At 40.0% G+C, this 14,190-nt stretch overlaps 1 protein-coding gene across 1 annotated transcript in view; it reads right to left on the bottom strand.

Moving 5' to 3' along the window:
• dock9b (dedicator of cytokinesis 9b) overlaps nt 1–14,190 on the bottom strand; it is a 43,590-nt gene that overhangs the window by 15,073 nt on the left and 14,327 nt on the right. Inside the window, exons 7-32 of the mRNA XM_053314320.1 lie at nt 13,596–13,730; nt 13,105–13,279; nt 12,045–12,103; nt 10,958–11,032; nt 10,688–10,828; nt 9,648–10,001; nt 9,471–9,553; nt 9,109–9,231; nt 8,924–9,003; nt 8,635–8,822; nt 8,012–8,077; nt 6,949–7,041; nt 6,576–6,687; nt 5,528–5,646; nt 4,448–4,534; nt 4,232–4,321; nt 3,945–4,060; nt 3,412–3,481; nt 3,172–3,297; nt 1,842–1,913; nt 1,596–1,742; nt 1,232–1,315; nt 998–1,109; nt 717–895; nt 392–499; nt 48–159 (exon numbers count right to left, since the gene is read on the bottom strand). Of these exons, the coding sequence (XP_053170295.1) occupies nt 48–159; nt 392–499; nt 717–895; nt 998–1,109; nt 1,232–1,315; nt 1,596–1,742; nt 1,842–1,913; nt 3,172–3,297; nt 3,412–3,481; nt 3,945–4,060; nt 4,232–4,321; nt 4,448–4,534; nt 5,528–5,646; nt 6,576–6,687; nt 6,949–7,041; nt 8,012–8,077; nt 8,635–8,822; nt 8,924–9,003; nt 9,109–9,231; nt 9,471–9,553; nt 9,648–10,001; nt 10,688–10,828; nt 10,958–11,032; nt 12,045–12,103; nt 13,105–13,279; nt 13,596–13,730 (3,106 nt within the window). The remainder of the gene's footprint in view (nt 1–47; nt 160–391; nt 500–716; nt 896–997; nt 1,110–1,231; nt 1,316–1,595; nt 1,743–1,841; nt 1,914–3,171; nt 3,298–3,411; nt 3,482–3,944; nt 4,061–4,231; nt 4,322–4,447; nt 4,535–5,527; nt 5,647–6,575; nt 6,688–6,948; nt 7,042–8,011; nt 8,078–8,634; nt 8,823–8,923; nt 9,004–9,108; nt 9,232–9,470; nt 9,554–9,647; nt 10,002–10,687; nt 10,829–10,957; nt 11,033–12,044; nt 12,104–13,104; nt 13,280–13,595; nt 13,731–14,190) is intronic.

Raw genomic sequence — 14,190 nt, 5'->3', positions numbered from 1 at the left:
TCCAGCTGTGTTAGTATCATTGGTAAGATAGTGGAAAGCAGGTTCACCTGTCCCAGAGATGACCCCAAACACATCTTTGTGGAGAGCGTTTTCTATACAGCTCCCAGGTTTCTGAGGAGTCACCATGGAGTTGTGCACCAGCGAGTCCTCCCTCACATTCTGGTGACCAAATGCACAAAGCCCATTAGTGATGCCACTTAGCTCTGCAGCTCAAATAACATCAAACTATGCTTTTATCAGCAGAGAACACATTAAACAATCAAGAGAGTGACAAGTTAAGCTGATATTAACCCAGTAATGAATGACTGACAGAAATAGCAGGTCTGGCACTTGCAGGCCATTAGAGATACAAGCTGTTGTTCGGTATCCCACCACTAGGTGTCAGGCTTACATTGTGGTTGCTGAATGGGGCGGACTCCTTAATGTCCAGTCTGTAGACATTCTCCTGGAGCAGGCCAAACAGAGGGAGATAGAGGGTGGCGAGTCTGGCCTGTTGGCTCTGAAATGACAAACAGCAGGTGCTCATAAAACTATATATATACATTCACACACAATTTGACACCTCTGCCAAATGAAGAGTTTGATATAGCTGCCAATTACCAAACTCCACTGTAACTGTTTTTAATATCATGTACCTTATACAACATCTGACCTTTCATAACAGAAATGGGGGATGTTTAAAGGACAGTAAGGTGGTCAAAAGCTGCAGAACTCACTTTCGCAGCATAGCGGTCGTCGAATGTGTGTTTGATCATCAGCCCCTTGAGCACCTGGATGGCGATCTGACGGATCTCTCTGTACTCCTGAAGAGCCCCACCCACCTCCCTCAGCAGCAGGCCCACCAGGAAATGGTTCCGACAGAAGTCATCAGTCAGGGAATAATCCAGCTGAAGATCTGTAACAGGCATCAGTCAAAGAGGAATCAGATAACACATATAAGAATATATATGATGCACTCCTCTTAGATGAAAGTGATTTGAACCTTAATTTTCTTTACCTTGGAACCTCTGTATTCTGCCTTTTCCAAAGGGCATGGGCAGATTAAGAGGGACGTAGTGCTCATGGCTGCAGATAACCCGCAGGAACTCAAACTTAAACTCAAACAAAGTCTGGGAGGGATAGAAGAGAAAATTAATTTCAGGGAGGCTTATGCGGCTTTAAGTTTGAGCTTCATGTTAAATAACTTAGATTAAACATGATGAAAGGAGAGGTTGCAGCAGCCTTTTAAAACCTTAGGATCTCCAGGCACAAAGCAGTTCATGTAGTTGTTAATCTGCTTGAACACGAATCCTCTGTCCATGAAGGTGAAACAGCGCTGAATAAAAAAGGAACAAATGCAGTGACACACACATTCGTAATCTACATAAATCCTCTTATCAAAAAAATAAGGGTTTATTTGGCCATGTGATTTAGTTAAACTCAGATTTACTCTAATTGAATTATGTTCATTTTACAACCTAAACAGCCTGTAGCGATTTGTACACAACCATGAAATCATTGACATTTTCATGTTTTCCCTACACAAAAGGCTAATAATTCAAACTAATCTAATGTTAAAGGGCAACCGCATTGCAGGTGCTGGGAGTGGTGCCAACCTTGATGAAAACTGCCAGGCTGTGGTTGGCATTGCGAGCAGCATCCAGGTTGTCCTTGTATTTTTGGGTGATGTGTGGCATCAGCATATTGACCAAGGTCTCCACTGCGTGGTAGAAGGATGCTGTAAAACGCTGGTTCCTGGAGAGCTGAACAAGAAGAAGAAAAGAAAGAAAGAGAAGATTTAGACTCATAGAAAGAAGGTTAGAAGGAATGGTAGAACAGAGTTTGTTAAAACGAAATCCTACCTTGACTTTTCCACCCTCTATTAGATAATGAGCCATTGATTTCACCAGAGCTTCAAAGAAGTACCATGAGTACTGCAACATGAACACAAAGTCAGTGCAAGAAAATGCACCACCATTAAGGTGGAAGGGTTCATAGACAAAACACTAAACCTTTCAATTAACCTCTATTTAAAACGTGCCTAACAGGCATTTAGTATGAAAATGTATCATCTCTCTGTGTGGAAGGGAAAAACAAGGTCCAGATACAAATTTGAAGCAAAGGCCAATGCTGCTACTGTATACAAAGTGCAAAAAGTAGTATCTACATTTAGGCCTATGGTCAAAATTGAAACAGACTTTTTTATTTCTTATCATAAAATAAATATTTCATTGAAATGTTTATTTTTTTTGTCAAAACAGTATGTTCAGATTTTCAGATAATACAAAACTAGCTTAAGCTAAAAACCTAGTCAGAAACAGACAAATAGGTTCATAAAAACTAAGCTAACTTAGATAGCCTTTGCTCAAGCTAAATTTAAATACTGAGTTATCCTTAGTTTTTTGTTGTAGAAAAATAACATAAGTAAATGTGATAGCTTAATAATTCCTCCTGTTCATACTGGCCATTGGAAGATCCCTTCATAATCAAAATATATTTAAAGGTTTATCTGAAGCTAATATGAAGTTTCAGCCATCCAAATGAGTCAAATCAAAGAGATATCTTTCAGTGTTACAGTGTTTTTAGTACCAAAGTCCCTCTTTTTGTTATACTTCTACCACAGCTCAAAAGGGAAACACAAAGAGGGAATTTGATGCTAAAAAGACTGTAAATGTGTCAGATATCAACTTGATATGACTAACTTGGACTGCTGAAGCTGAAGAGAAGCTGATCATCTACTTTAAAATGACTGTGTGGACACACTGTGGATACAGTCCTCCATCACTTCCATTGAATAGCCATTATGAACAGGAGGAATGAGAAGGTGTAGGAGGAGGAGAAGGAGGAGGAGGAGACTCACTTGAAAAGTTGTGAACCCATCTTTTAACAGAGTAGGTGTTATGCTAAGTGTCATCTCAGTTTTTGATTCCTAACACATAGTGAATCAGAGATACATTTAATGCATATGAACTGAATAATAAAATGTTTGCAGATATAACATTTTCCCAGTGCTTTTTCTGAGGATTATCCAAAAGCAGAGTGCAATATGTGGATTGTTTATAATATATGGTCCAAACGTTTTCTTTGAGGGGTAGATGCATAAAATGAACATGTGTTACACAATTTGCCCAACTTGCCAGTCTGAAAACTTTAAACCCTTCTAATCACAGAATTCTTATGAAAGCTGGTTACCTTCAGTAGCTTGTTGCTGGTTAGGAAGTCAGTGGATGGCTTGAGAATGGCTGTCATAGCTTTAGCCAGCTCCTCGTGAACAGTTTTTACATTGGTGGAGGAATAAGGCTCTGGCTTAAAAACAAACTGAGAGTGAAGAAGAGAAAAAAATCTGATTATAGTTTCTGTATTTCTACAGAAACACAGGAGAATTGTACATATTTGTCATATTTGTCTAAATATAGTGAGAAAAGACTGCACCTTGATATAAGATCTCAGGTAATGCTCGAGCCCCTCTTCATGGCACTGTGCTACAACATGAACCATCACCCTGAACAGAAAGAGAGGAAAATAGATAACATAAAAATATAGAAGAATAAGAGAGAAGGAAGTGAGGCTGGCTAGAAGCAAAAATGTATTCATTCTAAGTCACTGACACCTCATTTATATGTTTCCTACAGAGCTTCAAAGACTATTCACACACACACAACTGAGATATAAAAACACATCCATGGAGTGTGTGAGCCATAGGTGAGTGTGTAATGAGAAAAAAAGATTCAGGCTATTAAAGAGAAACAGGGGGATACGATGCTTTGGAATGAGAACCAGATGAAAGTGCTGTTATTGTAATTTTCTGCAGATTGAAGTTTGTTATAAAACACTAAAAATATTGCTGTATCACATAGCTTTCTGCTGCTGGAAACCAGGCATTTTGTATGTGTGTATATGTGTGTGTGTGTGTGTGTGTGTGTGTTTGTGTGTGTGTGTGTGTGTGTGTGTGTGTATATGTGTGCCTTGTCACATTGACGGCCACATCTTCGTGTGTGGCTCTCGTGAGGACGCAGAACAGCTGGTTGAGGATAGTGGGCAGAAAGTTGACCATTACATGACCCTCCATTGCATGAAGACTCTAGCACGGAGGGGAGGAAACAAGAAAAGAAAAAAATATTGAACAAATATAGACTCTGGAATGTCCTGTTCCCTTAAAAGTTCAGCAACAAGATTGCATTTGATGGTGCATGAAAAGAGGGTGTGTTCGTTTTGTTTTTGGGCAATAGAAATAAAGTGGGACTTGGAATACCTTCAAGTATTTCACCAGCCCCCCCTCTGAAGCCTGTTCAGACATATCCATGCTTTGACAGTGATGGAAGAAGTTGTGCAAGTGCTGATCCTAAAGGAAACATGTCATTTAAACACATTTATTCACATTTATCTAATATGTTTAATCCAGAACACCCTGCAGTGAATAAGTTTAATATATTTAGTGAGCATAATGTATATATTATATTATACATACCTGAGTGTAAACTGTAGAAACAAGATGAGTTGATAATTTGAACAGGAGTTTCCCTCCGTCTACCCACTTGATCTCCAAGCTAGAGTGCTGGAATGACAAATGGGCAACAGTTACTGCACTGGATATTGAATAAATACAGAACTGTGTTGACTTAGAGGAAAACTAACACGTCTAAAATGCGAGGGCACAGACAGTGTGACATACTGGACAAATCAGTGACAGATGAACACAAACACATTAATCACTTAATATACATACTTACAGTTCTCACGAAAAAACTGCATATATTTGTACATCTGTGCTCCTGGCCCTCAACCCAATAGAAAAGTGTTGTCCTTGATTGAACAGAATACCTTAAACTACTCAATATTCTTAAAATCTAGTTTTCTCTTCCTCTATAAAGTTATACTTTATGCCAACTGTCAATTTATCATAAGTCTCTGGTACTCTGCTATTATTTTCATTTGATAATCACCAGCTATCAGAGGCAGGTGTTCTATCCAGTAAGGAAACAACCCTTTCCTTGACCTTAAATATGAACTTTACAACTGGAGTAATAGTTGAGTTTTAACCACACTGCAAAAATTGTCATGTGCTTCTTCTACTGTGTTATTATCTATTCTTCTTCTGTGTTGTAAATCCTGCTGTACCCATACGCAACATTATACTACACGTTTAATTAAATTTATAGCAAACCCATTAGGCCGGCATCAAAGAACTTGGGGACCTCAAGTGGTGAGAGCCGTGGACTGATTAAATTTTAATACTGATCAGATTTCACAGGCATTTGAAGTGAAAGCCTATTGGACCTTTATAAGCTCCCAATCCAATCATAACTAATAAGATCTTTATCCATTAAAGGAGCAGTGTGTAGTATTTAATGGCATGTAGAGGAATTGACTTGGATACATTATTCATGAGTATGTTTTAATTAGTGTATAATCACATGAAAAATAAGAATTGTTGTGTTTTTGTTACCTTAGAATGAACCCTTTATATCTACATCCATCCTCTGGCACACTGACACAAACCTCTTAAAAAATAATCAAATGTTAATAATAATAATAATTTGTTTTGTACCTTGTTGATGACATCCGGGGAGCCGAGGTACCCCGCAGGCAGATTTGAGGCCACAGGCAGCTGCTGTTCATTCATGGTGACTCTGCCATCCCTTAGCAGAGGCAGCCATGCTGAACCCACTGTAGGAGTAGAACAGATACAGTCAACTGTTTGTAAAGTTGTGATAATACTGGGGTGGCTGCAGCTTGAGCATGATGATTTAATTCTGATATCTAGTACAGGGTTTCCCCACAGCACTATAAGGCGGCCGCCTAAGCAACACACGCTTGCCGCCTTAACTAATGTCTTCAAAAATAAATAAATAAATAAATAAATCCAACCAACGTCTGCAGCGGGCTGGAACCGCTGTGTCCGACTGTCTGACTTCGACCCTGAACACACCTGTAGCTCTCCGTACCTCCCGCTAGCATAACTGCGCTAACAGTGATATTAACAGACCGCTGGTTAAAACATAAATCTACATCCTCTGAGGCAGAAACTGCTCAGAACAAAACAGCGGAGCTTGAAAAACTAATGAAAACAGTAAAATGCTGCGGTGCTGCGCGTTTTTATCAGCTTATGTTACAAAACGTCAATTTTAAGTCACTCAGATGTTTCTCATTCAACAGACCTGAAGAGAAAGAGTGAGGCAGATTCAACAAAAACGTGATGCTACTGAAGCTGAATATCTACTTAACTGTATTATATAACTTGTAATTACTATTAAATATAGTTCAGAGAATAAGTTAACTATATAAATTAGACTCAATGGCTTAATTTGTACAATCTAATGATCATTCCTCATCCTTGAAGTATTTCAGTTAGGTTTCTGTCTGGGTCTATTTGTTAACCTAAAGAACTGAAACCAATTCTGAGCCCAGTGTACGGTGGATGACATGAGTGACATTGGCTGTGTAAGGCGTGTTGAGCTCCCCAGAGTTCAATTATGCCCTGTATTCTTTCTTGTTAGGAAATGTATTCAATTTATACTGTGGGCTGTTAGTAGGTGTGTAACTGTGAAGCTTAGTGGCAATTAAATCCCTAAGACCTGACAAAAAAATCACTTTACCTGGAGTCTCCACCAGGTCTTTCTTTTTGCTGTTGCTGTCGCAGCTAACATGATAGAAGGTGAAGAGAAGGTGATGCTTCTCATGCAGCTGAGTAGGCAGCTCTATCTTTATCTGAAGGTGAGAAAAACACAGATTCCCAAGGTTGGTTCCCTAATACAGAGGTAGCTTTGTTGTGGAAAATGAAAGTGAAAAGTGCCTGTGGAGCATTTCCGGTGAGGATTCAATGTAGAGTTGAACTGTGCTCAGACAACATAAGACATTTGAACCTAGGCATGTTATTTCTTCTTCATTCGTGTTTTTTAGCCATGAATATCTTAATATTCTCTATATTGATAAACTGCTCTGATAATGAGTAGCATGGGCAAAGATTACCTCATCATAGAACTCAGGGTTCTGCTGGTGGTGTAGGACAGCTGCGTAGGCCTGCTTAGTGAATAGAGAGCTTCCTGGACGACCATAGATGCACTGTAGTAGATCCAGAAAGCAGGAGATAGGAGAATAAAACACAGCATGAGAAAGACATGAGAGTGGATGTTCTAAACATAGTTATCACAACATTGTTTTAATGTAGCTATACATGCTAGTTGTTAGCATTGGTTTGCAAGTTCCTAGTCAAGCAAGTCCTTAGTTGACTAACAAGCCTCTAGTCAGAACCAATGAGTCCCTAGTCAAGACCAACGAGTCCTGAGTCAGGACCAACAAGTCACTAGTCAGGACCAACAAGTCCTGAGTCAGGACCAACAAGTCTCTAGTCAGGACCAACAAGTCCTGAGTCAGGATCAACAAGTCACTAGTCAGGACCAACAAGTCTCTAGTCAGGACCAACAAGTCACTAGTCAGGACCAACAAGTCCTGAGTCATGACCAAAGAGTCCCTTGTCAAGACCAGCAAGTCCCAAGTTGAATAGTACTATATTAATGCCATTAATATAGCACATTTAAATAAATAATGAATACTACTTAAAATTCTAAATTACATTGAATTAAATTAAACTAAATGTTGAATTTTGGGTTCTTGGCAAGAAACATATGTCATTAATATTAATTACCCACAGCTGATGCAATTTTCCTCCACAGAAGGTTGTCATTTACATAAACCTGCGGCAGATACAAATTTGAAAACTCTTTTTGACATGTTTTAATGTCTGAATGTGTTAATGTGTAGGTGTGCACTTCCAAACTGACCTTTCCCTCCTGCCTGTGCAACATCATTGGCTGCTGTCAAATTAATCCTTAGAGTAAGAGTTTATTCCCTTTTTTATTATGTTAATTTTAGTATTTGGGCTTGGGAAGATATCGTGTCATTTGCAGTCTAAAGGCTATAATCCAAATGAGGTCACAAGTCATTGGCGCTAAAGTCAAAGTCAAGTTAAAAGTCCTTTTTGGGGTTTTCAAGTCTAAATGAAAGATCTAAAGGATGATATATGTAAATGCACCTTCAGTGGCTGGGCGTCGTCCTCGTCAGAATCCTTGAATTCAATGCAAACAGCAATATTCCTTGCCTGTACAGGAGGGACCAAAGTAGGAAAAACCATCAGATTATAATGGAAAAGCAAGAACCAGTTCTCTGTTGGCCTAGAAGCAATTTTCTGCCAGACACCTTCTCTTTTGTTCCTCTCTGTGTCCATTTCAGATGTCCATTAGTTTCAATAAAAGGAGGGAAAGTATTTCAGGGAGAGGATTGCCAGCTCTCATTTAAAATAAAAGAGGGCAGAGAGACTGATGGGGAAGAGAAGGCAGGTTGGTTTCCCATATGGAGCTGACCTAGTGAAAATAACAAGTCTGTATTAATGTATTAATCAGAAGCTGCTGCTCTGCGTAAGGATAATTCTATCCAGCTCTGCTGCTTGGCTGGTGGCCACTTGTCTCGTAGGCTAAACAGGAACACAAAATGATGATGATAAGAGAATGTGAGCTTAACAAAAGCCTTCCTTTGCACAAAGGATAAGTCATAAGTTGTGGAGTGACTTTTTATGTTGCATCTAATCCTCCAACACAAAAGCTCAAGATTAAAGATATGATCACTTATTTCCTCTCATACGCTTCTTACTGCACGTACCTTAGCAAAGGATTTCTGCCCATCATACTTGAGGTGCTTTGGGTAGACATAGAGGTGGTTTTTATAAATGGTGAATGGTTGGGAACACTTAGCGATGCAAGGTACAAACTCCTCCACCTCCAGCAGAGCGCTGCCTGGTCCGTTCCCTTCAAAGTTCCTCACGGGGATGTAGGAGGAAGTGACACAATCTGCAGGCAGGAAAGGAGAGGAGTTACAGGGCTCAAGGTGAAAGACTGCTGATTATGAATAGATAGTTAGAAGTGATTTTGTAAATATTTGGAGGGTTTACTGGCTACATCTGGGGCCACGCTGTCAATTGTTATATCTAAATTCCCTAAGAGCACGGGGAGCTTGGCCATTTTCTCTGGTCTGTTGAGAAAAAACAGAGGTAGAATCACCAATTAAAAAAAAGAATTAAAACCAGAGACTGTGATATGTTGTAGGGACAGGAGTAGAAAGGGGACCAAAACATACTTTCTGAAGTCAGTGAGCAGTTTGAACATGTCCTCATCTGACAGCTTGCTGCTGTCCTGTCTGTAAAGAGCCGAGAAGCGAGCGCTTTTGTCCAAAGTTCCTGATGCATCTTTAAACACAGGCCTGCAGAGACACAGAGAAATTCATTGAACTTGCTGGAGAGGAGCACATTTCAGTTCTCCACTACTGGTTTGAAGATTTGTGCCTCCCAGAGGGCTGCTCTGCCTTTGACAGATTTCCATTTGGTTTATGTGCAGTATCCTGAATGTGAATCACTATCTGGTGTGACCATAACACAAGAGAACAAGCACCATTAATTTTTAGACTCTAAAGGCCAAAAGAATGGGGGGGGGGGTTTGTACCTTGCAGCCCAGGCAAATGGCATCCTGTACTGCCCCAGTCTGCTGCAGGCTGTCTTGGCATTCTTCAGCACCTTTTGAGCAATCTAGCCAAGAAAAGCAGAGATTCAGTTTTCTAATACCTCAAATTAATAGTGCAAGTTAACTGGAGTATACTGTCATCTCTTCTAATGTGTGCACCTTTGCAGAGTCTGAGCTCTTCATGTAGGGTTCAGTGCAGTGGGTGATCCCCCCCTGCAGAACCTTCTCAATCCTGGCCACTAGGAAGATCTCTGGATGGGGGCACGTGACTGAAAACACCCCTTGTCTGGGGTACTGGAGAGCCCCCTCTGGGAGTCCACTGGCTAGCCTGGGGCCACCCAAGGGAGCATCACCGCCGCTGCCATTGATGTGCAAATCCTGTCCGCCTCCAGAACCAGAAGAGTGTGTCATTTGTCGCACCAAAGGGTGATTGAGGTCCACGTGGAAGTCGGCAGAGATTTTTCTACTGTTCTGGACGTCGAACAGGGACAGGACGACATAGAAAGGCTCCACCTTTAATGAAGGAGAAGAAGAGGGTGAATGTTTTTGGTGGAAGTTGGATGATTAAAGAGAGAAATACAGTAGGTGAAAGAAAAAGTAAATGGCAGCTTAGGGGAAACCCATTCTTCCTAATGCACTTCTCATTTTCCATTAAGTCAAGCTGTGCCATTGATGTAATTCATCCTCCCATTCACTCTTTCCATGGTTCTACTATGCATTTCCATTACACAGAGCCATTTGTGTGTGTTTGTGTGTGTGTGTCTATGTGTATGTGTACGCAGCAGAGCTAATGGCTGTGGTTTCCTATCTGAGTGTAAAAGGAGAAGTCCTTCTACAGAGACAGAGACCTTGGAGAGTGATGGCAGGAAACCAGCCTCAGACTGGTGCTAATACATGGTGGGAGGCCCATGCTGGTTGCCATGACAGCAGTCATTCCTAGTGCCAACAACACCAGTTTTGACGGGGGTCGGCCAAGTGGGCCATCTGAACTGTCTGTGATCTTCTTAACTGATCTAGACCTCGCCCTCATTTGCTAAGAGGACATTTCCCGGAATTACGCTGCAAGCATGCTTCCACACTTGCAAATGCATCCAACAGATGTTTGCTTCCATGTGACACCTTCTATAAAAGATACACTCTGCGATTTTTAATAAACACCTTCAACTATATCTGACTGTTTGTTTTTCATTGAAACATACATTAGTTGTTGGCCCATCTTCATTCTCTGCAACACAGCCCTGCAGGTTGAACGACAGGTCATTACAGCTGACCAGGACCCTCTTCCCGAACTTCTCTTCAAACTGCCGCACGTCTGGCTCAATGCCAGAGAAGTCCAGTTTCTGTGGAAACAGGTACTGTTGTCAGAAAGCTTGACATATTCAAAAATATGCAAAAAAAACATGAATACCGAGGAAAAAGGTGCTGAAGTGACTGATATACAGAATGCACAGGACTATTATCTTCATCACCTGTGTGTCAGGGTCCAAAGTAAACAATTTCAGGCGAGCTTCACTCCTCATTTTGGACTCAATATCTCTGGCAGTCTGTTAAAAAATGCAATAAATGTTATTAGCATCAAATGAATGTCATAATTTGCCTCTCATTCACACACAAACACACACACACACACACACACACTAGCATTATTTGAAAACGTTATTGTCATGAAAGAACTAATTTGTAAAACATACTCCACAGCCCAAAAATATGACAGGTCTTAGACTTATGACATGCTATCTTGTAACATATATATGTGAATTAGCTTATTTCCACATCTGGCAGATACAGATGTACATTAGCATTTATTTGGAGCTTTTTTTGCAACCTGGTGAATGTAAATCCAATATTCACATTTGGAGCTTGTTGCATGTTGGTGATTCTCTGCAGGTTCATCACCACGAGCAACCGTTTACATTAGTCATTTTTATCCATTCTTAATATACAAATATTGAATAGAGTAGCTTTAAGTAGAGGTTGACTATGTAAACAAGTCCATCAAATGTCAAAAACAGAATGTATCTATACCTTCTAGAATGACACATGGTTAGGTTTAGGCACAAATGACTGGGTTAGGGTGAAGGGATATCATGGTTGGGTTAAAATAAGTTTGTTGAGGTTTTTAGGGATTTGCTGAAACACCTGACACTGTCAGACAGTCCTGTTGTGAATATAGCAAATGACAGACTATGCCAGTAAGGGTTTATTTTCAGATCGCCACGTTCCACTACTGCACTCCTGTTAAGCACCAGAGTTGGCCTCATCTGGCCTCTGCATTTGAAGGCCATACACACTATTCCAGATGTTTGCTTAGTTAGTACCAACAGGAAAATGTGGCGACCTGGTTGCAGGAAATACAGCTGTTTAGCTATTCTTCTTAAGCAAAGCTCCCGTTACAGTACAGACTGCTTGTAAGGGAAGTCACGTGGCACCTCCGATGTCCAAAGCAGCTCTACAACGTGTGGACTCAAAAGCATATCCATATGTTCTTGTTGTGTGGTCACACATAGGTGGTGAGCATTGTTTAACATATTACTGTAGATTGAAAAAACAGGCTACCTGAAAGCTGTCTTGAAAACTTCCAGAGGAGAGGTCTGTTTTTCCATGCTCCTCATCTGCTGGAGACATCAACATGAGCTCTGTTAGCAGATGTAATTATACAGAACATAATGATGTGTTGGTCTGAGCTTCTCTATGAAGGTGGAAGGAGAGTTACATAAGACTGAGTTGAGAGTGATAATAAAGTTGTTTATCATGCATGAGTCATTTTCACGAGAAAACGTTCAAGATCAATTACTCCACGGGGAAAAAACTCACTCACTCACTCAGCGGTTCTACACAACAAGCATCAAAAGACATGAAGGCAACAAATGCAAACAATATGAGGCAGGCGAAGAAATACACGCACAAATGATTGAGCTGTTAGGATAAGCAAGCACACTTAACAGGAAAAAGAAAGAGAAAAAATAGAGACAAAAGAGACAGAGAAGACAACAAAACAAGAAGGAATAAAAGGTATAAAAACAACACAAAGTGAGAGAAAACAAAATGCCTTTAAAACAAAACCCTGTCCTTCAAATCATTTAATGGAGTAATGTCAAGAGTGCTCAAATCAAGCATGGCCATTAACGTTGGCTCCAAATCTGATTATGTACTATTTTTAGCTCCCACCCACACAGATGTTACAGTACCCATCAAATTAAAGCCTGAACTAAGAATTCACACCGACTGGTCACTGCTAAAAGCACCGACCCTGTAAAAAAACAAAGACAAACCTGTTTCTGGAAGTTTTACAGTACACAAGTTTATATTAGTTTAATATTTTCAGCAAGCAAGCCTAATAGAATAATTGTGCTTCAACAGGATTGTGTCTAGCTTCATAGAACTATGGTGATTAAAAAGAGAAATACAGCTTGGGGTTATCAATATAACATTAATAACAGCCATCAAAGTGACAAAACATTTAGCTTAGAAGCAGCATGTATGCAAAACAATATGGAACTAAGTGCAGTTATAGATATCTCCCACACACTGTTTGATCCCATTAAGCAGTAAGATTCTGAAAGATGTGATAGAACTGAATTAGGCATACGACATATATGCACAAGAAGACACACACCGTCATGCAGGTCGCCGTTCCTCTTCTCCTGCATGGCCTGTTCAAAGCTGCTGTGGAGAATCTTGTTCAGGGTGGTGATCCACTCCTCCATCTCTGCTTCAGTGTCTGCAGCCAGCAGGAACGTGCTCTTATCCTGCATCTTCAGCTCAAAGGCAAACCGGCGCACTTTGCTGTTCTGAAAGACAACAGAATCTCTTCATACATCCCATTTTGGTCCTTTCGAAAATTTTAATTTGTGTTCATCTGCAAACACAAAGGTTGCATACTTAAGCTAATTGGAACAAAGCTATTTTATTATAAATGAAAAAGCTGATGATTGTCTTGAAAAATCTGCTTTATTAAAACCGCACATTCTTGCTCCTGAGGTGCCTTTAGAGGCCTGCTCTTTACAAGAGGCTCACACTTGACTATAAGCACACTTTCATTTATCTGAATTCACTTTGTGTGCTATGTTTTCAAAGGCCCCAGTGTGTAAGACCTTTGTCTTTTACCTGAACAACCCCCATGCACGAGTCAAGGAAGATGGTTCCTTTGGGTTCCTTGGAGGTGTTCTCATCTTTGTAGAAGTTGAGGTTGTAGGATCCATCTCCCAGCTGAGCCAGATGGAAGTACCTCCTCTTGAATGACTAGAGGATGAAAACAGAAAATGTAAAGGAAATCCCAAATGGCCATTTTTGCTCTAAAAATACCATAAGGGTGGAGATGGGGCATGGGAAAGCTCAAGGGTAAAATGAAAAAGTACGTCAAGTTATAGGGTAACGTGATTTCCATATGTGAAGAAAGAAAAAGACAAATGTTGTAACAAGGTTCTACTGCTTACTTTAGATTTTATCTGAAATAGACCCCAGCATCAGTAAATTCACCCTATTCAGCAATTACACTATAATGACACTATAATGTAGTTGTAAGAAAATAATAATAATAGTAACAATAATACTACTACTAATAATATATTTTAATTGTTACTGAATGTATTTATTGACAACTGTAACTTCTGTAAACCATCTATAACTGCTGTAATTATGAATGACATAGCAGTTGTAACAGTATGTCAAATGTCTTCATGTTATATACATCAAGTATTTG

The sequence above is a fragment of the Scomber japonicus genome, chromosome 24 (genome assembly GCF_027409825.1).
Source record: "Scomber japonicus isolate fScoJap1 chromosome 24, fScoJap1.pri, whole genome shotgun sequence".
Classification (NCBI taxonomy): Eukaryota; Metazoa; Chordata; class Actinopteri; order Scombriformes; family Scombridae; genus Scomber; species Scomber japonicus.
Note: the sequence above shows the minus strand (reverse complement) of the source record. Positions and strands in the feature narration are given on the sequence as shown.